The 27,402-nt window shown below is 34.0% G+C and overlaps 1 protein-coding gene across 2 annotated transcripts in view; it reads left to right on the top strand.

Moving 5' to 3' along the window:
• LOC117334114 (retinal homeobox protein Rx1-like) overlaps positions 1 to 22,904 on the top strand; it is a 29,150-nt gene extending 6,246 nt beyond the window's left edge. Inside the window, exons 2-4 of one of the 2 annotated variants that reach the window (XM_033893573.1) lie at positions 10,151 to 10,303; positions 12,323 to 12,681; positions 21,053 to 22,904. In XM_033893573.1, coding sequence (XP_033749464.1) covers positions 10,153 to 10,303; positions 12,323 to 12,681; positions 21,053 to 21,550 — 1,008 coding nt within the window. In that variant the 5' untranslated portion in view covers positions 10,151 to 10,152 and the 3' untranslated portion in view covers positions 21,551 to 22,904. Of the gene's footprint in view, positions 1 to 9,911; positions 10,304 to 12,322; positions 12,682 to 21,052 lie in introns of those variants that run through there. The other variant, XM_033893572.1, reaches the window with a different exon arrangement.
• Positions 22,905 to 27,402: the final 4,498 nt, after the last annotated feature.

The raw sequence follows: 27,402 nt of genomic DNA, 5'->3' as shown, positions 1-27,402 counted from the left end.
TGATACCAATACATAGAGGGGAGGTGACATGATACCAATACATAGAGGGGAGAGGTGACATTATACCAATACATAGAGGGGAGAGATGACATGATACCAATATATAGAGGGGAGAGGTGACATGATACCAATACCATCTAATCTCGCAATACATATTAACTACATACAGTGTAGGTGGATCCAAAGTCAATTCGGACGTACACGTAATCAATATAATATAGATCGATATTATACCTTTATCCATATAATTAAAAGGTAAAGATACCTGCCTATGATACCATGACATCGCCATACTATATGATATATCGGGACTGTTACAGGTGTATCTCTAAAGTCACAAATAAATAAAGATATAACTTACACTGACAAAAAGGAATAACTTGTCCTTTTCAGAAAATGGCCAAATGTCTTAATTTGGAATCGTGACGTCATATAGATCGTCATGTAAAAATACAGATAGATAATGAGATCGCTTTAGGTATACTATTTAAAATGTACCTTAATAAATCGGAACATATAGAGAATGATAATATGACTCATCTTATAATAACCATATGATTTAATCAATACGTGTAATTAAAGGGGTATTATACATCACTGTTATACAAATCACTGCGAGCTTATATCAGCTGGAAAAGTTATGGAGTTTCCTTATATAAATCTCAAATAAACTGCTTTCTTCTACAAAAGGCGGGTGTTATTCAACTCCCAATACATCAAATTATCATAACAGCTTTTGTATAAACATACAGTCTATACCACGCATGGAATAGATTGTTTTGATCGGATGGCACGGTGAACATTGACCGGGACTTCTTTTTAATCACGTTATAATATTCGTGGCGTTTTGATTGGCTGACACGTGAAAGCCACTTCAAGCCATTGCGGAAATGATTAGATACAGGAAATAGATTGCAATTGTTTACCTGATACACGATGTAATTATTTTTGTATAAAATTCTATAAATCTCAAGCTTTGAAGATAAAAACTTGTTAATTACTTGTTATGATTTGTAATAAATTATAATATTTCCACACATGTCTGTCTGAAATTGTTATTTTCGCATATTAACTAGCGGCATTTCACTTTAGAGAGGATTGGTTTTAAATGAAAATCGAGTAAAAAAATTGAACCGCGAAAATAGCCGGCCATACAGTAATTTGTGAATTTGGTTCAGAAATAAAGTGGTACAATATGTCCAACAATTATACGCATGCAAGCATTATCAAGTGTGCTGGTGTACGTCTGATGGATAGTTCTTCTTTCTCCACCAGACGGCGCGCGTGTCGCAACGCGTGTCGTAGGAGGCCAGGGGTTAATCATAACAATGAGAAAATCTCCATGTTGTTTGCTAAATGGACAAATGTACGCAGACTTTTTCCTATTTCAATCTGTATATGACATTGCCATGCACTGAGTACCGAGCCGGGAACAGTACGGCGAAGGAAGAGTTTGTAAGGACTAATTAGGCCACACGACAAGCACCTGTCAACAGCAAACTTGCCCCCAAACTGTGAATTTATTAATATGAAAATAATCAAATGTTATTCTGAAAACGCTTGGATGCCAAAACTGTCGAAATCAGGTTCCCCTGTTCACACAGGCAAATCGCAAATATAATATAATCAATTTCAGTCTCTGCAGGAGCTCATTGGAGGAGCTTTCTTCCTGTCCGGCACAAATTATCACTTAAAGTGAGAGTTATGCCACCACAATCGCTGCCGATAATTGGTCGGATTGACTGAGTGCGTCTTGCTAATGTTTCGGTCACAATAACAATGCCCACAGAAAAATAGTCGATAATTTAGTCTACGCTGAACGCCAAAATCTCCAGTATTTATACATAACAAGTAGAACGTTTAGCTTTCACACAATTACACTGACAATGATCGGTAACTACAAATTATCTACGTTTATATAAAGATATAACAAACAGTTGTGTTTGTCAGTCAATCTCCCCTTCGTCGTGGTGAATACTCTACTATGTTTATAATAACCTGCTAAGAAAGCTCGCACTCGGCCGAACAACTTGAGTAATTGTAATTAAGATTTTATATGGAAACGTTAGAAGTTGGGGGAAATTACATTGAGGAAGACACGAGGAATTTATTTGTATTAGCTAGACTATAAAGGAGAGAATTTTGTGACAAGTGTTCAGTAATGAACGGCTAATTGCTTGGGTGATGGCGTTCCATTAGGGCTAATCAGATCAGATATACGGAAAACAGGATGAACGGCGAACAGGTACCAATTTAGCTAGTTCGTAAATCAATCACGCACGCTGGCTTTTATGGCGAGAAAGAAGTAGCAGCTTTGTCTTAAGGGGTTCAGCGGAGGGTGTAACTGGTTAGATTAATTAACGGTTAAAATTGCAGTGTATTCCCAGGCCAAAGCAGGTAGGGTCACGTGGTTATTATATACACGGAATCCCCATCCAATGCGCATGCCTTTTTCTGTAGTGTAATCAAACTGAATTGCTAGGTCGATACGCGCTAAATAGTGTTAACTGGGTTATCACCATCGCTTATAAAAGGAAAATAAAAGAACTGTTATCGAGAATGCAGGACAGTTTTGTCGTAACAATTGCTTTGACATTAAGAGCATGGATGAAATATCTAGATCGTTCACCATAGACCAACGAAATTGTTTGTAGCAAATCGAGATACTGAATCCTAAAACCGCGTTTATTTGAAGCAGATCGAGATAATCGATTATCTATTTGTAGCGGGGCGATATATCGAGATGTTATATTCTCTAACCGGATTCATATGTAGAAGATCGAAATGTATTAAACCGTGTCTGGAAGAATTCGACGATGTTTCTTTCTAGGAATTGTGTGTGGACTAAACACTTATTTTACCTATGATTGGTTGTTCGATCTTTGCCAGACCTGGATATCGCAACAACTGGCTGGATACACCTCTATTTAATAAATACAATCCATTATCCAGGCTAGGAATTAAGACAAATAAACGAGTACAGACATCGCAATTAACCTTGTTTAGGAGAAAATTACACTCTATCATTAAAATGGATTTCATCAGAGACATACATATATATGTCTCTGATTTCATGAACGGTTATCTTCTGCTCTCGAAGCTTAAGATTTTCTCCTCCTCTTGGTGACTGATCTGCTTGGTTGACCGAGCAGCATTGTTTGTGGTGATGCTATAAGTTACCGGCATGATTGGTCAACATTGGTTCTTGCCCGACATGCATGGTTTGTTGGTACTGTAAAACACCTGTTTGGGGCTCGCGTACTTCCCGATATAAGAGGTACATGTGTCAAATATGTATTCATTCTGTATTAATATACAATGTCTGTTACAGGATAATTACTCTTTACACTTTATATACATTGTACTGAATATTATTGTATGTTTTTTACTGAAGGGCCAATGGCCTAAAGTGTGAATAAAACTTGAAACTAGAAGTAAAGTATTTACTCGGGTTACTTAGGTCTATTTGTAATTCAAAAAATCATATACCGCACGTGTAGGGTTGGAATCGTGATCGACAAACTTAACGTCCAACGAGACATTATTTAATTAAAAAGGGGGAAATTGGAACAAACTAAACATGGATATTGAGTTTTCTGACATCTTGTGATGTCGCTGTAGGTGTTTCCTTAGAGGATGATACCATGGCATGAATTATCACTCATCATATTCTACGATGTCTCTATGTATTTGCAGCACACACTACGTCCATTTACGATACTCTATAATCTGGAACCCCCTTCGTGGGCCCCACATTTAGTGAATGTTTACGTTTCAATAAAGCCAATAACACGCAACAGCGTCTTGAAGCATACACATGTTGATTTTATAACTTGTCTTGGGAGATCCGTTTTTGTCCTGGCGGATATGAGAAACACTGGCGATAAATCTCGCCAGAACACGCTATAATGTAATTTGCTTAATGGTAAAAAGGTAATAGCTTCCACTTCTCTAGAATTGATCATCTTTTCATTAGTATTTAAATGGTCAGAATCCATTATCTCCAAGAGCAGATAATATGGCTGATAAATTTTCAATTGAAAAACACGACATGTAACTGATGACAAGTAGCAGACGCCAGCACGACGGTAAAATGGAAACCGCGCGTGCGCCGTGTACTAGTCTGTCATATATAAAACCCCTAATTATCTGCGGGTTTATCAAATTGCGGAACGAAATATAATAACGAAACGGTATTATTAAAAGACAACGGATTAATCATGGCTAAGATGTTTAAAGCCGTTTCTATAGGTTTCTCAAGATTCAATATATATAGTCTGTTTCGTGAGTCATCCATTATGATCAATATTGTTTCCTTGGTTTCGAGCTTGTCGACGTTCACGCGATATTGTTCCCTATTTATCGTTACTAATAGAACGTAATGAAGTGTAAAATTTGAATCTAAAACATAATTTTATTTGTTTTTTAAAAACCTGAAATAATTGTTAGTTGTCAAAAATAACATTATATTAGGATGATGTGTTACTTTATATTGAGATAAATACCTCTTATTGTGACAGCAATGCATCGATCTCGCCAGTTTTTTTTTCTCTTTTCTGTTCGTTTGATAATACCCACAATTAATGTGGACGTTTTACTTTCTCTTTATTTATTTATTTATTTATTTTGAGAACCCGTCATCAGATTCGGTTCCTATTCCCACCTGATATCATAGAATCATAACATCAAGCTCCTCACTTGATTACATTCTTGTAGTCACTGGCCAAGGTTAAAAGGTCAAATGTCAGTTTTGACCCTTTCTGTAATTATACATTTTTCTGAATCAATGTCATGTCTTGAATCATATCTGAACAAAAATATCAAAACATCAAGTTCCGCACTTTTTCTAGCTGTTATCGGTCATAGTTTAAAGGTCAAATGTTTGACCTCTCCTTATAATCAGACTTGGTTCTTAGTACAGGAGGGGGGATCCATGTCTTACAGATATTATCTAGATTACGCTCGTTATTGTCTGAATATGGAATAGCACAACATATGAATTCGCCACATAAAAAACTCGTGTCGGTTTTTCTATATGATCTTGTTTATTACCTATGGTGACTTGAAATTTGTGATCACGTGTTAAAGTCATATAATACCTTTGCCTTCCTTATGTCATTCATTTTTCCCTCTTTTTCTCTGTCATTCTATCTGTGATCTAGGACAAACAGCGATCTCAATGCCAGTTTAGGTTCCAAGAAAAAAATACATATATGTTAACATAGACTCTATGCATAGAATCCGAATATATTTATTAAAAGTACGGTTGTTATCATGAAATCTTCACTGAAAACCCGGTTACTGTCACAAAATACTCGCGTCAAACACGGTTATTATCACGTAAAACTTAACGGAAAACTGAATTATTACTAAATGTTCAGTTGCCATGTATATTATCTGTACGTATGCTGAATATTGTCTGTAACCAACATGTACCTCAAATATTTAAAACTGTACTGTCATGATGTCATGAAAACGTTTTAACTGGGTGTTTTAGTAACCTCAAAGTCCTAAATATCATAAATGTACAATTTAACTGGGTGTTTTGGTAACCACAAAGTCCTAAATATAACAAAGGTACAATTTAACTGGGTGTTTTGGTAACCACAAAGTCCTAAATATAATAAATGTACAATTTAACTAGGCGTTTTGGTAACCACAAAGACCTAAATATAACAAATGTACAATTTAACTGGGTGTTTTGGTAACCACAAAGTCCTAAATATAATAAAGGTACATTTTAACTAGGCGTTTTGGTAACCACAGAGCCCTACATATCATAAATGTACATTTTAACTAGGCGTTTTGGTAACCACAGAGCCCTAAATATCATAAATGTACATTTTAACTAGGCGTTTTGGTAACCACAGAGCCCTACATATCATAAAGGTACATTTTAACTAGGCGTTTTGGTAACCACAGAGCCCTAAATATCATAAAGGTACATTTTAACTAGGCGTTTTGGTAACCACAGAGCCCTAAATATCATAAAGGTACATTTTAACTAGGCGTTTTAGTAACCTCAAAGTCCTAAATATAATAAATGTACATTTTAACTAGGCGTTTTGGTAACCACAGAGTCCTAAATATCATAAAGGTACATTTTAACTAGGCGTTTTGGTAACCACAGAGTCCTAAATATCATAAAGGTACATTTTAACTAGGCGTTTTGGTAACCACAGAGTCCTAAATATCATACAGGTACATTTTAACTAGGCGTTTTGGTAACCACAGAGTCCTTAATATCATAAAGGTACATTTTAACTGGGCGTTTTGGTAACCACAGAGTCCTTAATATCATAAAGGTACATTTTAACTGGGCGTTTTGGTAACCACAGAGTCCTTAATATCATAAAGGTACATTTTAACTGGGCGTTTTGGTAACCACAGAGCCCTAAATATCATAAAGGTACATTTTAACTAGGCGTTTTGGTAACCACAGAGTCCTAAATATCATAGAGGTACAGCCTTCGTTCATTTTTTGATGATTTTGATAATGGGTATTTGATAGATTGTGTCCTTAACAGATTAAAGGTATCCATCTGTGTAATTTGAATAGACTTAAAGAAAATTATAAAATAATACTTTCACACATTTTGATTTGCTAAAATCGTGTCACGTGATTCCCAATAAGATAACATGGCCGTGCATAAAAAAAAACCTGGTTGACTAATGTTTCTAAATATAAATTCTGAATTTCTTCAGTGTCTGACATCTTGGACCTAATTACAACTAGACAAGCAATGTTTTACAAACTTTGAAAGCGATTCTGTTAATTGTATGATGTTTAAAAGAATTTTATTTAATTAGTAACCTTTCATTGAATACAAATAATGTACATGTATATCACAAATTGTCAATTCACAATAAAACAGTCATTAAAATCTTTCGGTTAATACGTGCCTTTATTAACTTAAAAAACCTATCGTCCGTGGTCGATACTTTTTCTCAGGTTGTTAGAACCACTCACCGATCTTACGAGAAAGGTATACATGCAATTGTATCTTACAGTGTATGTAAAGAAGAGAAATTACGTGGACATTTTCAAAAGTCATTTTGACGTCATAATGCCTACACCACCACACTACTGCCTCGGCAATACAGGCATATAAGCATTAAATTATATATTCAGATGTTTGTCGCATTTTCAAATTTCCATTAAATGCAGAGACGAATATCGGACTGGGACACCGTTTTAGACTGATAAAGCAAAAAAAATGAGAAATTCATGACAAACTTCCAGCTTGATAAAGTGTGTAATTAGATTGTAAGATTGATAAATAAAATAATAAAACATTCAAACTCTAATTCATCGAAAACTTATAATAGAAGTCTTACCAGATCCAATATTGAACTGATTTAGGAAAAATAAGGCATAGATCCAATTTTATATCTATGAACAGGAGAATAAGACATACAAACTCAAAACCCTTTCTTATATATAAGGGTAGAATAAGGCATATTGGAGCCAATTTTATATCTAGGAATGAAAGAAGAAGGCATACAAGATCCTTTTTTTTTTCATATGGAAGAAACCCTATCATATTCATAACACCGACACCGAGTGTTATTTTTTAACGTATTCCTTTTCAAATATTAATCACGGTGTTTTCTATTGCAAATTATCTTATCCTTCTCCTACTGTCCTTAATATACATAAAATTACATTTTTTATATTGTAAAGAATCTTTTACATATATCATGGACATAAATACTGATTGATTAAAACGTGTTAAAAACATGTCGTAAATTATAAAATACAATCGACATTTACAACCCACATACATATTCCTGTCATAATCTAATGTAAATTTGCTTTATCCAATTAAGAACTTTTTGTGTACATTCGTAAACTTTAAATACTAGACAATTACTATCAAACAAGTGTTAGTCTTTTTGTGAAATCAAACATGCATTTAAATCAATAAATTAATTAGGGCTGTATGCCAAAACACAAATACAATTGTAGTACATGTCGGTTGTTTGACACTAACGAATGACTTCAAATTAATTACATAATTTAACTTTTGTGAGATTTTTTGAATATTATTCTAAAAGGATTAATATAAATAAATAATTAACTGATAATACAGTTAGATTGTATACGTTGACACTAACGAACCACACACACGCACACGTGTGCAACTTCAATAAGTCTAATAAATCTTGACAACTTTGAATATAATTTTATAATTCCCAAGATTTTTTTCGAATAAGGTGTTTGACACTAACGAACGATACCTACCTATAAACTAAGGTGTGAAGATTTTGTTCTTACCTGTTCTGATTACAATATTTACCTGGGAAAGATAACTGATCAGTCGCTACAGGTACCAATATGTGTGACACTAACGAACGTTTTACGCTCGCCGGACACCCGGAGTGACCACTCGTGGCACACTGACCACGCACGCAAACTGACCACTGGCCTATAATGGGTAAACAATGGGCTATAATTTGGACTAAAGGTGTACAATTTTTGAGATTATCCAAGTGATTGGTGTTTATAAACCTCTGACACCTTCGAATGACACCTGTCTGTTTATTCCTAACAGGTATATGTTTACCTGAACGGTCAATCCCTGTCTAAACATTTAATAAAACGGATATACCTTAATGCGCTCAGTTCCCCTAAACAACGACAATTACATATAGAAACACAATAATATCCTATCAAAGGAAGATTTGTATAGTATATTATCTCCGTTCACGGAACAAATAACGACTTTTAATGTAAAACCTCATAGTTTCTAATCTGGTACCGTGATATTTTCATTAGAAACATGTCTACAGTTCACATTTTATATCGAATTCTGAAAATGAATAACTTTAAGTTAACTTTAGTAAAGAAAAGGTAGATAACCAATCAAAATGCTACATTATTATATTATGTAGTATATTTATCGCCATAACAGATAGGGGGAGATAATCCTACATAGGGTTTAACTGCGAAATCATTTATTGATACAGTATTGGGATCTTATAATAAAAGTGGTTTTCAAACGAATCAAAACTGTCCATAAAAACACAAAATTGTACAGGTCGTATTTGCATGGCGATTCACTGACTTGGTTATTTTAATTTTTTTTTTTTTTTTTTTTTTGTAATTATATTGGATATTCTGTATTATTACAGAGAACTTGTACCGTTCAAAATAATGTATACATTTGCACTTTCACAAGAAGTTTATAAGTAAATAAACAAATAACGCATTGCACACGAACAAAAGCAGAAAACTGTCCAAAATATCAGTCTAATTATAAAAATAAATGATTTCATATTGATAAGTTGCTTGTAGTCCCGTTTAAAGAAAACAATTGAAATCTAATCGAATTTAAGGTATTTATATATTTTTAGGAGAAAATCACTGTGTGTCATACTAATCGATTTTATTTTTGTTTCTTTTCTCTGATGAGTGCCGAGCATATTTAACTTATAGTATTGAAAGGTCGAGCATCATATCTCATTTTCCAATTCGATAAAAATATCTCATTGTTTCAATTTTATCGTAATTATCACAAACATAATTTAAATTCAAACGGGCAGATTTATTTTCCTTAAAGTCATGTCATCAAGTATGTGTGATTTTATTATGTTTGGTTCTCTTGACTCTGTATCAAACATAAACGATCACAATCGATATCTGAGATTTAAACTGACACGATCAACACAACCCAGCAAAGGCTTGTTTGTATCGAGTCCTCCCTAACCGCTAATAAGGCAACATACACGGCATTTAACCACGCCCACTTACAAATGATCGCCTCATTATTCCGGCGTACTGTGTGATTGAAGTATTGGTTAATCTGTTAGGTGTCTAAGCTTCCCACTGTTTACATTTCAGTCATCAGCCAATGAAATTGCTCCTTATTATAAAGCTGTCGACAGTTTTCAAATAATTGGTTAACTAGGAAAGAAGAAAATATTGTTACATTTCGATAAGATCGGTTTAGTTCCAGCGACAAGGGACCATTTCTCGTGTCTCAACAGTGTCATCGGGTTAAGTCGTGTATTTAAACTCATTTTTTTCAACAGCTAGGTTTATTCAAAGTGTATATTATGTGTGAGGACATTTAAATTTGAGCATACGTGATTTAAATCAAAGTGGACTAACTGTACTTTACCTAAACTCGTGAACTTTCCTACCTAGTGATGGCTATGATTCCACGGAGCTCCGGTTCTCCTCCATCTCGGACACTGACCCCTCCCAAGAACAGGAAATCGTTTAGCGTGGACAGTATATTGGGCCGAGAAACAGACAGATCTTCGCCGGATATCTCTGGGCAATTCACTCAGATGAGAGGTAAACTTATAGAGATTATAATAAACTCTCTAAGTGAATTTCTGTGGTAATTGTCATGTTAAGTAAAAGTTATAAAGCAACGCAATAATATATTATATACTAATTGTAATTAAATGTTATTTGTGTGTTTTCCACATAACTTTAACTGGAGTTGTTGAAATAAACAAGAAATAGTTATATCAGGATCACGATTAACAATTTTTTATCAATTAAGTCAATATTTTATTGATTTTCCTCGGGTTTTCTAATTATGCACTCTGGTAATATTTCTTCGTTTTTATCATTATCATTGTCACATGCTTTATTGAGAAAAAAACCCATAGCAGTGATAAGTTTTATAAATACATTTCAATTAAACTTCCAAATCATTTGTCGCACTCGATAGATTTCTAACTTTGAACCTCTTTTAATAACATGTGCAGGTAAAAATATTGAAATTGACAAAATGAAAGTAAAATAATTGAAAAATACAAAGAAGATATTTAATCAGCGACTATTTAGTTTTATTTTCTCAATTGGTACAAAGTAACAATACCTTGTCCCTGGTTTGGTGAAAGCAATGCCCACGAATACATGATTATGTATGGCGTACATACATGATTACAAATGTTTGGATAACGTCTGAGATCCATGTTTTTTTTTCATCTACATGTATTTATTTTTATTTTATCATACACTTATACAAAATTTACTGAGTCCTATATTATTTAAAATTTATATTAATTTTTATTTTCTATAATTCCAATTAAATTAAACATGACGTTATCGTGTTTCCTTGGATTAGTTTGGAATTACACAATAACAGAATCTCACTTAAGTGCTAACATACATGTCTTTCTTGTACGTAATAGTATCCAAATTGAACAAAATCGACATGAACTATAACTGTTTAAAACTTTTCTAATTTTATGAAATATCATCCCATTTTGGTAACGTATCAGACAACTTTAATCATCACGTCATTTTCACCAAATGTCACTTAGAAGGAAAATCTAGCAACGGGTAGATTTCCTTGTCTGGTAAAATATTAATCAGCACATGATAAGTCTGCCTCGTTTGGATATTAACACATGATATTGGCTCCATAACTTCCTTTTTCCCTTCCATTGAATTTTCAAACAATTCTTCTTAAAGGCACGAGCGTGAAAACACCTTTAAATATATCATATGATCAATGTCTATTTCCTCCTTCATAGACCAGCTATCACGCCAGGTGTAAAACGCGTGAAAGACAGAAGTAGAAATGGTATTTAGTTAAAACAAAAATCAGGAGGTGCATTGTAGCCCTAGAATTTAATTCGTTTCGTATTTTTGGGATCATCTTAGAAGAACACGGAATACACGTGTATATTCTGTATCACTGTCATCAGTCCTACATTATCTAAGTAGCACGCATGGTTCTGTAACGAATGGTCCACACTGTTAGGTGACATTACATTGTCAAATTGTACAAGGATGCAACCTCCTGCCTTTTCTCCGAAAAGGAAACTTAATTGATTTTAGATAACGTGGATATCATTGAACATACATATTCAGTTAAAAAAAAAAATTCTGTAAACATTGCGCAAATTTCGTAATTATATCCTTACTGAAGTAACTCCGGAAGTAAGTTTAAAATATAGGTATGGTTGAAAGGTTGAAACAGATGAGACACCGAGGTACACTTTGTATTTCATTCTCTGAATGATTAAATTGCAGAAAAAGTAAATTGAATATAGTCAAAATTTGTATTGTAATTGTTGATAATTATGTTATCACGGTATTCGACCTAATAAGCGAACCTGTCCCTATAACCTTTTATCAGGAAAAGAGGATTGGTGCGCTAATAGAAACATCTGAACTGTCAATATAATCTTCCGTATTTAACCAAAGACACTGGATTATTTCGCCACATAAAGTGTTATTTTTTCCCCTATATCTGGTTTTATAAGCGCTTTGTAAGCACACAGTGCGCTATTTTGTTTAATACGTTTAACCGTTATGGGTTGGTTGACTGAGTTAAATATCTTCTTCCTCCAGCATCACCTGTTTGCCGTGGCCCTCAGAGTCCCGTCCCCCGGGATTCCACTGCAGAATGCGACAATTCAGACCTGTCCGAGACATTTTCAGAGTCCACTACACCGGATAAAACTGACCATTTACGAGATAACCACAGCGACACTTCACTAGATACTCCGGACGTGGACACTTCCCTGGACAACTGTGACGATGACTCTGGACTTGGAAACAAGCCTCGGAAAATCCGCCGGAGTCGAACCACGTTCACCACGTACCAGCTTCATCAACTTGAGCGGGCGTTTGAGAAGACACAGTACCCGGATGTGTTCACGCGAGAAGAGCTGGCGATGCGGTTGGACCTGAGTGAAGCTAGAGTTCAGGTATGTCACGTGACTTATACTTTATCTCAGTAAGCGTCCTTTAGTCGATTCTAATTTTCAAAATTAGTTTCATTGTTTCGGCGAGTCAAACGAAATTTAACCGCTGGTAATCAGGCGAGTCAAACATTATCTCTAATTCTCAAAAGATTTCAAAATTAGTTTCACTTTTTTTGGGGAGTCAAACAATATCTCTACGATTCCTAATTTAGTTTCACTGTTCTAGTGAGTCAAACATTATCTTAATTAGTATCACAGCTCCATCAAGTCTTACCAAATTAGCTATACTCTACACAAATACCTACTATAACTGTCCTTAGATCTGTATTGAGTCCTTCTAAACAAGTTTTACTGCTCGATCGAGTCATCAAAATTACATGTTGTATATACATGTAGAAACTCGTAATATATGCCATCTACGGCGAGTCAATGATATCAGAGTTTCAGCTGAAAGTATTTTAATTTTACATTACCTAACAAATCAATTTGACTGGTTTTTAAGACAATTAAAACGTTTTAGCTCATGTGTGTCATGTTTACTTACTCGAGTTGTGATAACGGACCACAACAGACATGCTTTTATATATTTATTGTTTAGTGTAAAATAATACAATATTTACTTAAAGTTTGAAAAAATATCTTTGAACAGTCATTTGGAAATAATTAGTTCAATCAACTATCCCGTTGTTTAGAATACGTTACCATTATCAAACGCTTTCAGAGCAGTCGTTGTATTACAAACTTACTAGGAAACAAAAAAGGGACCTGTTTACTAGCGAACAAAAAGGACCTGTTTACTAGCAAACAAAAAAGGGACCTGTTTACTAGCCAACAAAACGGACCTGTTTACTAGCGAGCAAAAAAAAGGGACCTGTTTACTAGCGAACAAAAAGGACCTGTTTACCAGCCAACAAAAAAAGGACCTGTTTACTAGCCAACAAAAAGGACCTGTTTACTAGCCAATAAAAAAGGACCTGTTTACTAGCCAACAAAAAAAGGACCTGTTTACTAGCGAGCAAAAAAAAAGGGCCTGTTTACTAGCGAACAAAAAAGGGACTGTTTACTAGCCAACAAAAAAGGGCCTGTTTGTCCAGAGTCTGTGTGTTTGTGCCGAGCCCTCACTGAGGCTTTCCTTGAGATCGGGAGATTTATACTTTTATCAGCAGGCTTTTCAGTGTTATATGTTATCCTATTGTTTGTCCACTTTTGACACGAAAGTTTTTGCCCGTTTTAAACCCTCAGACACTGGACATGGATTATCACCTTAGCACTGCTGATGACAAAGACACACATCCACACCAGGGACCCTGGGTCTCTAATCCCGACTGTACAAATGACACATTTTGTCTGGTATATTCGGGAAAATAAACTGTTCAATTACAGATTATTCAGAAAGATTATTTGAAGACAGGGACTTAATCAGACCTTATTTCAGTATTTTAAACCCTTTTCTGCATGCTAATCTGTGTATTTTTGTAGTTAAGCTATCTAATATATCTGGTAACTTTACATTCTTCAAAAACTCTTTTTAACGAATTAAAAAGACAAATTAATATTATTCCTCCCCCTTCAGCCACCCACCCACTCCATGTATTTACGTCCATAATTTGATATTTAAAACGTGACATCCAGATTTAATTGTGCATGTCAACTACTACGTAAGTAGAGGCGGTACTGACCATGGTGGTTTAATACGTGTTACGATTAACGGGTACTGATTTTACAAAGTAATCACATTATTCAGGTAAAAATATAAAAAGATAGGATTACTGTTAAACATTAAAAAAAAACCTGGAAATAAAACATATTTATTCCTTAAACAGCGATAATTTATGCATAAAATATTTCTAGCAACAATCTCCTACAACAAAATTACAGACCCAGATAAACAACAAACGAAAATAAACAATAGCAATAATACAATAAAACAGAAGTTACTTAGGTTATTCTATAGACTTCTCATACGCTAAGATACTGTATATTTTATATCAAACCTAACAATACTTATCCAGGGACATATGATCTTATACATCCCCGACCAATCATAAGGAATATCTTGAAAACATAGCTAAAATAATTAAATGTTTGTGTAATGTAGAAAAAAGTGTTAGTATCAAACGATAAAAGTTAGCCTATTAATTTTATCTGCAGATCCGGAAACTTGATTTAGAAATCTTATACATAAATAGACAATCGATGAGTATATGTATTAATGAAATGCCTCAGGTAGATAGAAACCATATCACCAAAGTAGAATTATCACCGCTATCACTCAATTTCAATTTCAATTTCTTTATTAACTGTGGGCCATATTGCCCATTAGCACATATTATAATATACACAATCGTAATATACGTGAACAGCAATACAAAATACAAAGTGGAGATGAACAAGTTAAAGACATGCGGCTCGAATTTTATTAGCTTCGAAAATAAATTTGCCTAAACGAGTTGGCTCTTTGATATTTACATTCAATAACTGTATCAGTTTAAACATTGAAGGTTTCTGCCAGTAATATTTTTTAATAAGACGACGTCTTAAGTTATTGTACATGTTACATTTAAATTTTAAAATGGTATTCACAGCACTCAGCTAGGGATGTATAAGTAAATTATATTGTTAATAAGAATAATCTATAGAGGCCATCTCTTTACCAAAGTCTCTCACAAGTATACTATTTAGACTGTAATAATCATTTTAAATGTCTGCGGTTAACAATAGCGTGAGAGACTTTGAGCACTTTGACCGGTCTCGTTCATGTTTGTTTACCTTCTTCTGTAAAGATGAATCGAAATTTTCATGAGTAGAGAAAATTTGAGAAATAAAAACTATCTGAATTTCTTTTTCTATGAAAACAAGAAACATCTCCAGCATGTATTATTTTTACCCTATCATTTAGATCTGATAACACACCTTACCGGCCATAATTACCAGTTTGTCAGGGTCGTACTTATATCTTACTAAAAAAAACATAGCGAGCTCATACAACAGTAAAATCCAAAATCAACGTCGAAGAAATTATAAGAAGATTAACTGAGAGGAGATACGAAATCAAAGAGAATGGTATCTTCACTGTGACTTCCATAAAATATATTCATGATTGATAAGGTGTTCGGTGGATACATGACATAAGTTATACATTATACAGTTTAACCTTTGGAATGACAAAGATATATGAATTATCTTCACATTCGATGGCGAAATTGCAACAAAGACGAGCGTTATCAATTAATAAGATTGTATGACGTCTGAGATTCGGTCATGGTATTCATAAACTTAATGCGGTCCGAATTTAGAGATAGCACCTTTATCATTCAATGGTTTTGATATTAATTTATGATTAACATACTATTGGACTAGACAGACAGTGAGGTGTTTGGGTTAAACGTACATTCTCAGATTGGACATTGTTTAAAAACGATTTGTGTATATCAGATGTACAATACAGGACGGGACATTGTCTGATATGTTTGGTATTGATCAGAACAATGTACAACACACGCAGTATCACCCTCAGTAATAGACAAAAATAAATGACACTATAAAACTGCAACAAGAAATTATTTCGTCCTTCTATGAGTGATGATAGGGCCCAAAGTTGAGGTTATCCAGAAGGTTAGTGAGGCAAATCGAAATGGGCCAAACTTAACAGATATCAAAATATACAACAGTAGCAGATCTCCAGAAGTTACCCAAATGAAAATGACCAAACCGGATAATACTACTTCTCTAACAAAGGATAGAAAATCAATCCGGAGTGTTATATATTTGTATACAATACCAAAATGTATTGCCACCTTTGAAATATTTGAGCTTCTCTTTTCATTTTTTAATTCAAATTGGACTAATAATTAATTACATCCCGAGACAATTCTATCGTTGTCGGCCTCTATATTGTGTAGGTAACTTTCGGTCAGTGGTAATCGTATATGCATTATTTCGAGGAGCAATGCCTACGCTTTCGGCGAAGTAGCTTTTTTAATATATTTAGTCTATATTGAGATAAGTTGTAAAATCTGAATAACGAGTGATATTTATGGTTTATATTGGTATTAGATGTATAATCTCAGTCTGAATGACGAGTGATATTAAAAATGAATATCGGTGACAATTTTATTTACTAAATCAACCATAAAATACAACTAATAGCAAGATGCAATATTGCAATATATGTATTGACTGTGAAATCTTAACCATGGCCTCGGTATTAAAGCGAAGTTAATAAAAACAAGCAAAAATAGTATGGTCAGTGTATATCGATGAAGTAAGTTTCTAATTAAGATTTTACGCAAAGCATACACTATCGATAAAATCTCATATTACCAGACCAGACGAGTGCGTTTGAGTAGGTTTCTACAAAATGATTAGCATATGTTCAAGCATTGTTCCCCAGATTCCTAATCAGATAATTACTCCATGATTGTAACAGGAGCCTGGTAGGGGTGTCATTCACACGTAACATATAAAGGTAACCATATTCATCAGGTCGTAAACGCAACTGTGACGGGATTATTCATCAAACTGGAATGCTATAGACATACACAAAAGATTTTCAAGTTCCACACACTGACCAGTGTCCAGGCATTGTAAAGGTGACCCGTACTGTCCACCTGTTCCCACACGAATTACACACCCACATTGCAGTAATTGTAGAGATAGGTTTAATGCGTCTCTTTGTTAATGTGGAGAGTGACAAAATTAGCGGAACGGAATTAAAGGTATCATGGAGGTATAGCAGAACCCTCCCACCAGGAGGGACGGCTGGACAAGTCCGCATATCACGAGACAATGCAGGACATCATGTCCCCCCGCCTCGCCTGTACGGGAGGCAAACAGCTTAATAGGAATTACGGTGGACTTACCTCTAAATTAAGAGGATGGAATGTTTCGAAAGCGATTTAGGAGTACCGTGCTAATCGCTTTATGTGACAAGAATTAAATTTTGTAAAGTTCTCAGCAGGATAGTAATCATCGGATTAGAAACATCAGATAATAATTTAGGGAAAGTTGCAGCAAAACGGACTCTAACATTCAAGTACGAACAGCAGGAACACTAAATACTGTAAGACATCAAATATCGTCAATTAAAACCAGAGACGACTTCTTGTTATATAGGTCACCAAATCAGGGACACATACATGATGATGTAGGTCTCCAGCCAAATAAAAAATTTAGTCTGAACATTAATTGCATTAAAGTTGTTATACATTTGTATCATTTAAAACACAGTGTTGTTATAACATATCTAAATTAGTAATAATATTACAAACTCTAATAGTTATTAAAACGATTCAAACACAGTCTAATCAAGTAGCTTTTATAATATATCTTAATTAGCCAGAATAATATTACAAACTCCAATAGTTTAAGAACAGTTTTCAGAAAATATAATCAAGTAGTTGAAGAATTGATTAACTTGTTATATTAATATTCAAGTAGCTATACTAATATTTCTTAATTGTTATAATGATATTACAAAATCCATGTAATAAAGAATTTAATGATACTAGAGTGTACTGGATTATTATAATAATACTAGAGTGTACTGGATTATTATAATAATACTAGAGTGTACTGGATTATTATAATAATACTAACACGTACTGTTCGGCGAGTGATTTTATGCCTCCTGCTAGTTTCAAGTTCATCATCTGTGTAGGATACATGCAAACACAAATAAAATATAATCACATAAAATAGAGCATGACTGTCAGGCACCTGCTGCAAGAGAAACTAATTTTAAAACCATTTCATACAAATGTGCTAATCATGATTTCGATTTAAAGATATTTAACAGTGGGAGATCGTACTCAGGTTACATTTCAACTTTTAGAATATGAACATTTATCGCAATAAAATGCAATTAACACTCAATTATATAAAACAAGCTCCAGCTATCTGTAAGTTGATCTACCGTTATTCTAGGTGGGTCGCTACAGCTAATTAGTCTATATGACAGTAATCCGGGGTGTGAAAATGACAGTTCATTATTACAGTTCTTATCAACGCCATTCAATACCTGCCAAGAGTCACATTAATCCGAAGGCCTGCTTGTAATAGTAGGTGTTTCCTCTAGATTACCCATGATTTGGTCATTTTGATATAGATTAACTGATATCCATAACATTCCATTGTCGAGGAATACAACACTACTTTTTATATCCGTAATACAATCAACATTATTTCTCGAGGAATAGATTAAAAGGGCTTGTCAGGAGCGTGGATTTGGAAATGAAAAAGATAGAATTGAAAGATGTAAAAATAGTTGTGGACTCAGAACTGGAAGAAGATAATCAAAAAAAAAGTTCAATATAATAATAAGTGCATTTCTTACAACCACTATTTTTATGTTTGGAAGAACAAATTTGGAAGTATAAATATAAGTGAGTGAATGTAATATTAGAGGGAAAATATATATAAAATCTATACACTAATCAATATATTCTGCTTACTCGCATGATACTGGTTAGTTTGAAATGAGTACAGTGAATCATGTAACAGATAATTTACTTGTTACTGAATAATAAATGGCGTTAATAAATGATTAATTTCATTAAGCTGGCAATCGCACATTTTAATAGTTATATATTTTTGAAAATATGCAGTGGACCAAATTGTAGCAAAAAAAAAAATATTCAAATGGACACAGGTCTGACATTAAATATTCCACAGAATACAGGTCTAACATTAAATATTCCACGGAACACAGGTCTAACATTAGATATTCCACAGAACACAGGTCTGACATTAAATATTCCACAGAACACAGGTTTGACAATTAATATTCCAAGGGACACAGGTCTGACATTAAATGTTCCAAAGGACACAGGTCTGACATTAAATATTCCACGGTACACAGGTCTGACATTAAATCATGTCAGTTTTTCGTTTGGCTTTAGTTTATTTATTTCATACCAGATGAACAATCAGTTAACGTTATATCGGTCACAATTCGATTTTCTAAGCTTCTGACAATACCTAAAAATAACAACATTTAAGCGTTTTAATTTTATATATGGACACATGTCACTTATTCCAACATCTCTAACGAAATTAATTTTTATTATCACTCTTTAAATCAATTCGAAATATGTCTGACTTCTTATGTATATCTCATTTGTGTTAAGATAGTGTCGGATAAGGGAGAACCAACTTATTTTACGGTGTTTTGTTTATTAGGACCGAACATGTCAAAGGGTAATCATTGGAACAAGGATGAGGAATGAAAAAATAAGGTTAATGAACCATTAGCAAGTATATAAGCGCATTCATATTTCTTTATAGATATAAACTTTTACATTGCATTTCTATATAAATATGTCTTGTTGTCACTGCATTAAGATTTATTCATTATGTTGGCAAAATTGCTATGTTCTTTGCTACACTCTGCCATAATTGGTGATACAATGGCTATATGATAGTTTAGTAACGATGTGTTGGAGTTCTGACGTTCTGACCAGATAATTGATTGTGCTATGGGACCAAAATTGGTTTCGAGTTGAAACAAGAACTAATTTCCTGTAGAAATCGGAACCTAAGGATATTAACGTGACATTGGCTCTCCCTCTTAGTAAGTCGAATGAGATAAAAGATAAATATAAGATCTACCTAAGAAGACGATAAGCCCAGAAGCATTCTTTGATGCATAGTTTGACAGGAAATTAACCAAATTTGGGAGATACTTCAACTGTACAAGCAATTTTGCATTTAACCTTTTTTGCCTGTGGCACCCAATAAAAAGATTCATAAACAAATGAAACTGTTAATTACAATGAAATTGGGCAATCAGGCGCATGATATTGGTGTTTAGACACCGAATAGCGCCAAGGGGGAAACGAGACCAATGTTTGATGAAGTTGCTGCTCTTCTTGGACAGACTTCAGCAACTTAACATTCTACCGCACTCTTGAGATATTTATTCTCAAGTGGTGGATAATAAGCAATATTTCATGAAGATGCCATTTTGTAGACTTTGATTATCCAGAACTAAACATAAAATTATACTGATACTGCTAATAATGCTCGCCACACACAGCACCTTGTATAAACAGTGTAAGCTCTTAGCTTTACTGTACATTTTCCTGACACACAACAACTGTACGACGCAGTTTAATTCATTGTTGACGACTCTGTTGTATTTAACTCTATTGTTTATTGAGAGGCGATAATATTTTGGGTCTTGTTTACTAACCTTCATGTGAAATGTGTTAATAAAAATGTATCATCATAAAAAATGTCGCGAATAAAAGCCACAAATTTGTTTACCAACGAAATACCCAAACAGCATGTTAGCACTCCTTTATGTACAGGTGTAACATACTGTCAACGTAAATATGACAAGTTAGTTAAATGCAATTATGTTCTGTATCTTCAGGTATGGTTCCAGAACCGAAGAGCAAAGTGGAGAAAAAGGGAAAAGGCTCTTGGACGCGAAAGTCCTAACTTCTTACAAGGAGATACAGGTCCTTCTCTAGGGGACATGCCTCATATACCAACAGGAAGTGCTTATCCATCACCATCTGATCCCTACTGGTCAACACGCCTGACGCATCTAACAGGGGTCAACCCCATGATGGCCTTCCATCAAAACAATATCAGTAGTATGGCTGCAGCACATTATATGCAGGGCAAAATGCCGTTCGGAGGACTTCTAGCAAACTACGTTGTGAACACAAATTCATTCGGAATACCCGGAATTTTACTGGGAGGCGGAATGCCGGGGGTGCCATCATCTTCATTGTTATCGCCTACGTCATCAAGATTCAACCTTGACCCCGAATCCCTTGACCTGCGAAGGTCAAGCATAGACAAACTTCGTTTAAAAGCAAAAGAACACTCAGCATCTACAGAGGCTGGTGATCTGTCTCCATAAGTGTTTTTTTTCGTGTTTAACAATCGTTATATTGGTGATGAATGTTTTAGAATTATTTTAAAAGCCTATGTTCTGTTGTGCTCGTACAATCTACAATCTAGACAGCGTATTGCGGTGCAATGGGTATTATGTCGATATGAAGAAAATTGTGATATATCATTTCTAAGATTCGAGTTATATACTTTGCTGCTAAAATGACGCCTATAATTACAACTATATGACGTCACATTGCAACATGGTGTAGATACAAACGTAAATATGACGTCATGTTTTTATAAAGTACTGTGTCTTGTTTTATTATATTCAAATATACATTAAATGCTAAGAAAAATGATTTCTAATCTAGTCAATTATTAAAATAGATAAATGTATTGTTTTCCGCATTTTATTCTTTTTATTTCGTATCTACAAAAACTGTATGAGCTAAATGTATAATTTTTGACAGTTGTGTTTTAGATCCTCTGGATTATTCATATTCATTTTTTTTCACATAATGACATATATCAGAAGTGACCATTACTGTCACAGATTCCTAAATCTTCAGATAAAGTGACATTGGAATATATATATATAATATTTGCAAAATAACAAAATAAAAAGCACAACAATTGTGAAGATTTTTACTCTACGGTAATATAATTCAATTAACTGTGCCATTGAAATGGCATAAAGACGTTGAATTATACTTCATTGGATTGTTAATTGAATAATTTGAATCCATTTTATTCTCATGACAGACTATATTTTCGTTGTATTCGATCAAAACCTTACGCTACATATCTTACAAGGACTAAATAATGGTATCAATTCACCGTCATATTATTTCTGTATATAATGATAAGATAACTGAAAAGCAAACAACCTCTCTCTATTTAGTGCTTATTTGGTACACTACAACCATGCAGAAATGAGAACCATTTCGCTAGAGAGATAAGTTGAATGTCAAACTTTTTACTATGACGTCATTTAAAGATAATACTTGTTCAAAATACTTATTTCAAATGTCAGGAATATAAATTGACCATACTTCCTGTACAGTAACACGTTTCAGCTTGACGTCGTTTTCACGACAGTTAATTATTTAAGTTGATGTTGATCTGAAATTGATTTATATGTAAGTTTGTGATCAAACAGATTTGAATATTGAAATAAGATAAGTTTTAAATTCGTCGCATGTTTTTTAACACTATGTCCTTAAATATAGTGAGTCACGATTATCGTGTCAATATTATATATGCGGCGATTTGATTTCATACGGTAAAATATTTGTTTCTTTTTTATATTGTTGAATTATGCAGATTCGTTATGTACTGGCGGTGTTAAATGTCTGTATTAAAATGATTAATGTTGTAAATACGATTTCGTCTTTTGTATTTAGCCTACTTGATAACAAAAGTGTGGCTTCATCACACGATCACTCTAATGTCAAAGCAAGTGAGACAATGAAAGATTACCCTATTGTCTAATCAACAGAAACAATAAAAGATAAGTCTATTGTTGAAACAACAAAGACAACAAAAGATTACCATTATTTCAAACCAACCGAGACAATAAAAGAATATCCTGATGTCAAATCAACTAAGACAATAAAAATTACCCTATTGTCAAATAAGTAGAGACAATGAAAGGTTACTCTAATGTCAAATTAACAGAAATAATAAAAGAATACCCTAATGTCAAACCAGCAGTGACAATAAGAGATTACCCCATTGTTAAATCAACAAAGACAATTAAATATTACCCTAATATCAAATCCACAGAGACAATTAAATATCACCCTATTGTAACAATAACTGAGATAAAATATGATATTACATGTACGTACTCCAATTTCAAAACAACGGTAAAAACAGTATGTCCTGACTTCATAAGACATCTTATATACCCCCCGGCAGAGTGATGTAAACATTATCGTTGCTTTGCATTTGAGAATATTACCTCAAATTAGAATATCTGTGCATCGCTTGAATTTGCTCTTGTCATGACGTTTTTTTGCTGGGCTGATCCCTACTGTGCAGCGAACGTAGAAATGTAGTTATTCATGAAAACAAAATGGCTGCTTTTTAGACCGTTATAACAGTTTTGATGTACAGCTAATGACAAGAAGAACAGGTTTTATTTTATCCTACATGATATCGGCTCTTTGTAGAATTAAGTTGTACGCGATTGTTCATTACTCCCTAGATCAATATTAACTGCTAAATATACATTTACATGTGTTATACGTATATAGCTTTGTACAATTGCTTAAAGAGTGCTTGGGTTTATTTCATCTGAATGTCCAGGCAGGGTGTCGTTGATAAAGCGGATTATTATTATCTTCCAATTGAAAACCTGGTCTCATTGTTTTGGTCTAATGTCTATACCCTGATGTCCCATAATCCTTACCCGAGGTCATAGAATAGCCACAAGAATAGCTTTTCCGTTGTCCGTGAAAATGTCTACACTTTTCGGTCTCAGAATACATGTGGAAATGTCTTTATTTTTGGTCATATAATAACCATGATGTTGTCTTTACCTTTATATATTGTGTTGACAGTTCAGGATATATTGAATGGATCATGTTCACACAATAGTGCTGACATAAGTCAAGCCCACAGTAACCACTGTTTCTTGATCCAGACATTTTGACCAGAGAACGGTTACTTGGACACAACACTGTCTTTTCAAAAAATATTCTTTGGGGAAAAGATCACTGCCATGATAGATGATACGCGTATACATATCCAAAAGGCATGTATATCCAAAAGTTTGCTGATCATAAGCTCAAGAGAATATATTACTGTGATCAGAAAAATAGGAATAACACGTAATTCAAATTTATTAGCATTGCCCTGCCTGATTGCTTCATTCGAGACACAGAAGGACCTTTTTTGTCATATAAATTTTTGGAAGTGGGAGTTCCTGCCATAGCAGAATAGAAGAAAAATCATATATCGATATACTCGTTTTCGAGCCAGTGTTGATACGAATTTGACATAATTTATTTTTCGTGAATTCTGCTGTTTTGACCATAAGCACAACAATTCAAAGCAATATCTTCAAAGTGTGTTATCAGATGTATAAATGCTTGCAGAATTGACAAAATTTTAAAAATGAAATTGATCTAGCTTAATATTTGTACCCGGATAAGCAATTTATGTAACCCCTACTCCTAATTTTTGAAATATGAAATACCCTAATTTTCACCATTTTTGCTATATTTAACGCTTGATATTATAAGTTTTCGTATTAAAATGTTTAAGGTATTTTGCAGATACCAACGGAATGCTGGTGAAAACAGTTCAGTCCAAAATGTGAAATTTTTGCCTTGACAAAATGCAAGAAACACATTTTCAAAATGGCTCCCAATTGAGCTATTTTTTAGGTTCTTGTAAAAGAGTCTGAAATTTTGACATAGTTTACAGATACAAACTTTGCCAACTTTTTGTTACATACAAATACATACAATAAAACACAATGTATTACACAAAAAAAATAATGCAAGATATAATCGAGACTTGAACGTGACTTAAACCTCTGAAGAGTGCATCTTTAAGGTATGTCCATTGTTGGATACATCAAGTCTCGACGTTAGTATGCCTTCATATCTGAAGATATGTCAGAGTCAACATTTAGACCTGCAAGCAAACCTTGAGATAACTGCCACTAAATAGCGATGGATTGTATTTTCGAACATACTTGCTATCGAGCTGTGTTATTGATGTTATAGAGGCTCTGCTTAGAATCGTGACTGCTTGTTTGAATTGGAATGGAGGACAAATCTACCAGAGATCGTTAGATAGAGACAGCAAGGACAAGACGACGGCGGAGTAAATGGAGGTTCTACTAAAGGAGAGTGTTTGGCTTAGAGAGTGAAAGTAGAACCGGTTCTCCCTAGAGAGGCTAAGTCAAGATGGGTGCACCTTCATAATCTTTCCCAAGTTTGATTTAGAATATTTGAAGACTAGTTCATGTGGAATCTTCCGCTTATCGCTGGCTCTAGGTTACATCTCTGAACATCTGAGTTATAATGGAAACTGTAAGATATGGGTTTATCAACAAACCTCATCCGATACCAGATTCGTTCTAGCCAGATCAAATACTATGGTTGAATTTAAGTTCAGTGTGTCACCTGATGACGAAACTCCAATTCCTGCTGCCAGTGCCCAGTCGGTAAAAGAACGATGAGAATGTGTGCGCACACATGAATTATACTATATAACATTGGCTATTACAGAAAGCTAGACAATCCTAAAACATTACATCCACTAGCAAAGAAACATGAAATCTTAGATCCCTAATTGACTTGACTGTAGTTAGTTTAAGGAGAAAACTGTTTATGAAACTGTTCTTTGAATTACCTATACATTCCCAGCATATTTGACCATTATTGTTGTTTTTGTTAGTTTTCCATGTTATCATATATACTGGCAATGTAATAATAGTCACTACATCCTAATTTTAGCTATGTAGCCCAACTAATATTTCAATGTTTATTTCTGTTTTCAATAAATCATTACAGTATGTAACATATAATAGGTCAAAATATTTGGTGCATCCAGCACTCGTAATAAAGTTCAAAAGTTCTGACTTAAAAAGTCATTTTGCATTTGTATTATAATTTGTATAGATCTCTCGAATTTTATAAAAACACATAATCTTATGGCAAGCTGTTGCCTTGAATATGAGCTCATCGTTGTGCATAATTGGATGAAATCAAGTTATCAATTGTAAATATACACATATAAAAAAAATCGAAAAGCCTAGTAATGCGCTATAAAACAAACTGACGTTAAGATGTATTTTACTTGATAAAGTTGTTGATATAATGGTAGGGACGACGCACCACCTAGAGGGAATTCAAACCAAACGGGGTACCATTTTGGAAAACTAGCCTTTCTAAACCCTTTGGTTTATGAATGCACGTGAAGTTTTCTATATTTTTGGTCTGGGAATACTCGTGAAAATAAATATACCTCGTCATTTTAGAGTTCTGCTGTAAATATCTCCTATTATCAAGCGTTTTTGTGAAAATATTTTCACTATTTTGTCTCAGATATTAACAAGTTATCTTGACAAGACTTGACAAGACGTATGTAATTACAACACATAAATTTGGAGAAAAAGAAGGCTGATTAATTCAGTCACATGATAGAGCATCCGTGCTTTATTATTTGCGTTACCTGGTGTATCATTATCTAAACGAACTATCATTTCGACACAATACTTCAATTAACTACATTTAATGAATGATGATTATTCCTGATGTAATTAGGTTAATTGTTGTTTAATACTGTCATACCAAGCTTTGTGGGTTCCTTGATATGCCTTTGTTCCAAACTCACGTTACAAGACCACCAGAAAAGGCCGCCGCCCTCTCTCTAAGTCATATCCTCAATATAAGTGCTAACAATGCTAGTAATTCAGACGTTATATCGATGTGGTTGCACAGAACATCGATCCCAGCGTTATTGCCTCCTCAAGGCGTAGTATAACTACATTGATCGAATACTAATAGTAATTACCATGTTATTTAGGAATAAAGGAGTTTGTAGTAAACAATAAACCCATTTATTTATTCCGTAAACGCTGTATCTTCAGCAACAAATCTAATAAATTTTCAATTTCCTCCCCAATTGCTGTTCTCTATTTGAAGAGGACAGTTTAATAGATTCATACACTCTATCATTTAATGATACCAGCCGATTCGCCGGAAGTCAGTGTTTGTTGAGTTCTGTTCAGACTCGGATCGACGGTCGACACATGCCGGAGGTGGTCCAGCAGATTTTCAATTTTCGATCACTGTTCAAAAGATTCACCCCACACATACGGTACACTGATAATCGATGTTGTTAAGAGTAAATAGGCTT

Source organism: Pecten maximus, chromosome 9, assembly GCF_902652985.1.
Source record: "Pecten maximus chromosome 9, xPecMax1.1, whole genome shotgun sequence".
NCBI lineage: Eukaryota > Metazoa > Mollusca > Bivalvia > Pectinida > Pectinidae > Pecten > Pecten maximus.
Note: the sequence above shows the minus strand (reverse complement) of the source record. Positions and strands in the feature narration are given on the sequence as shown.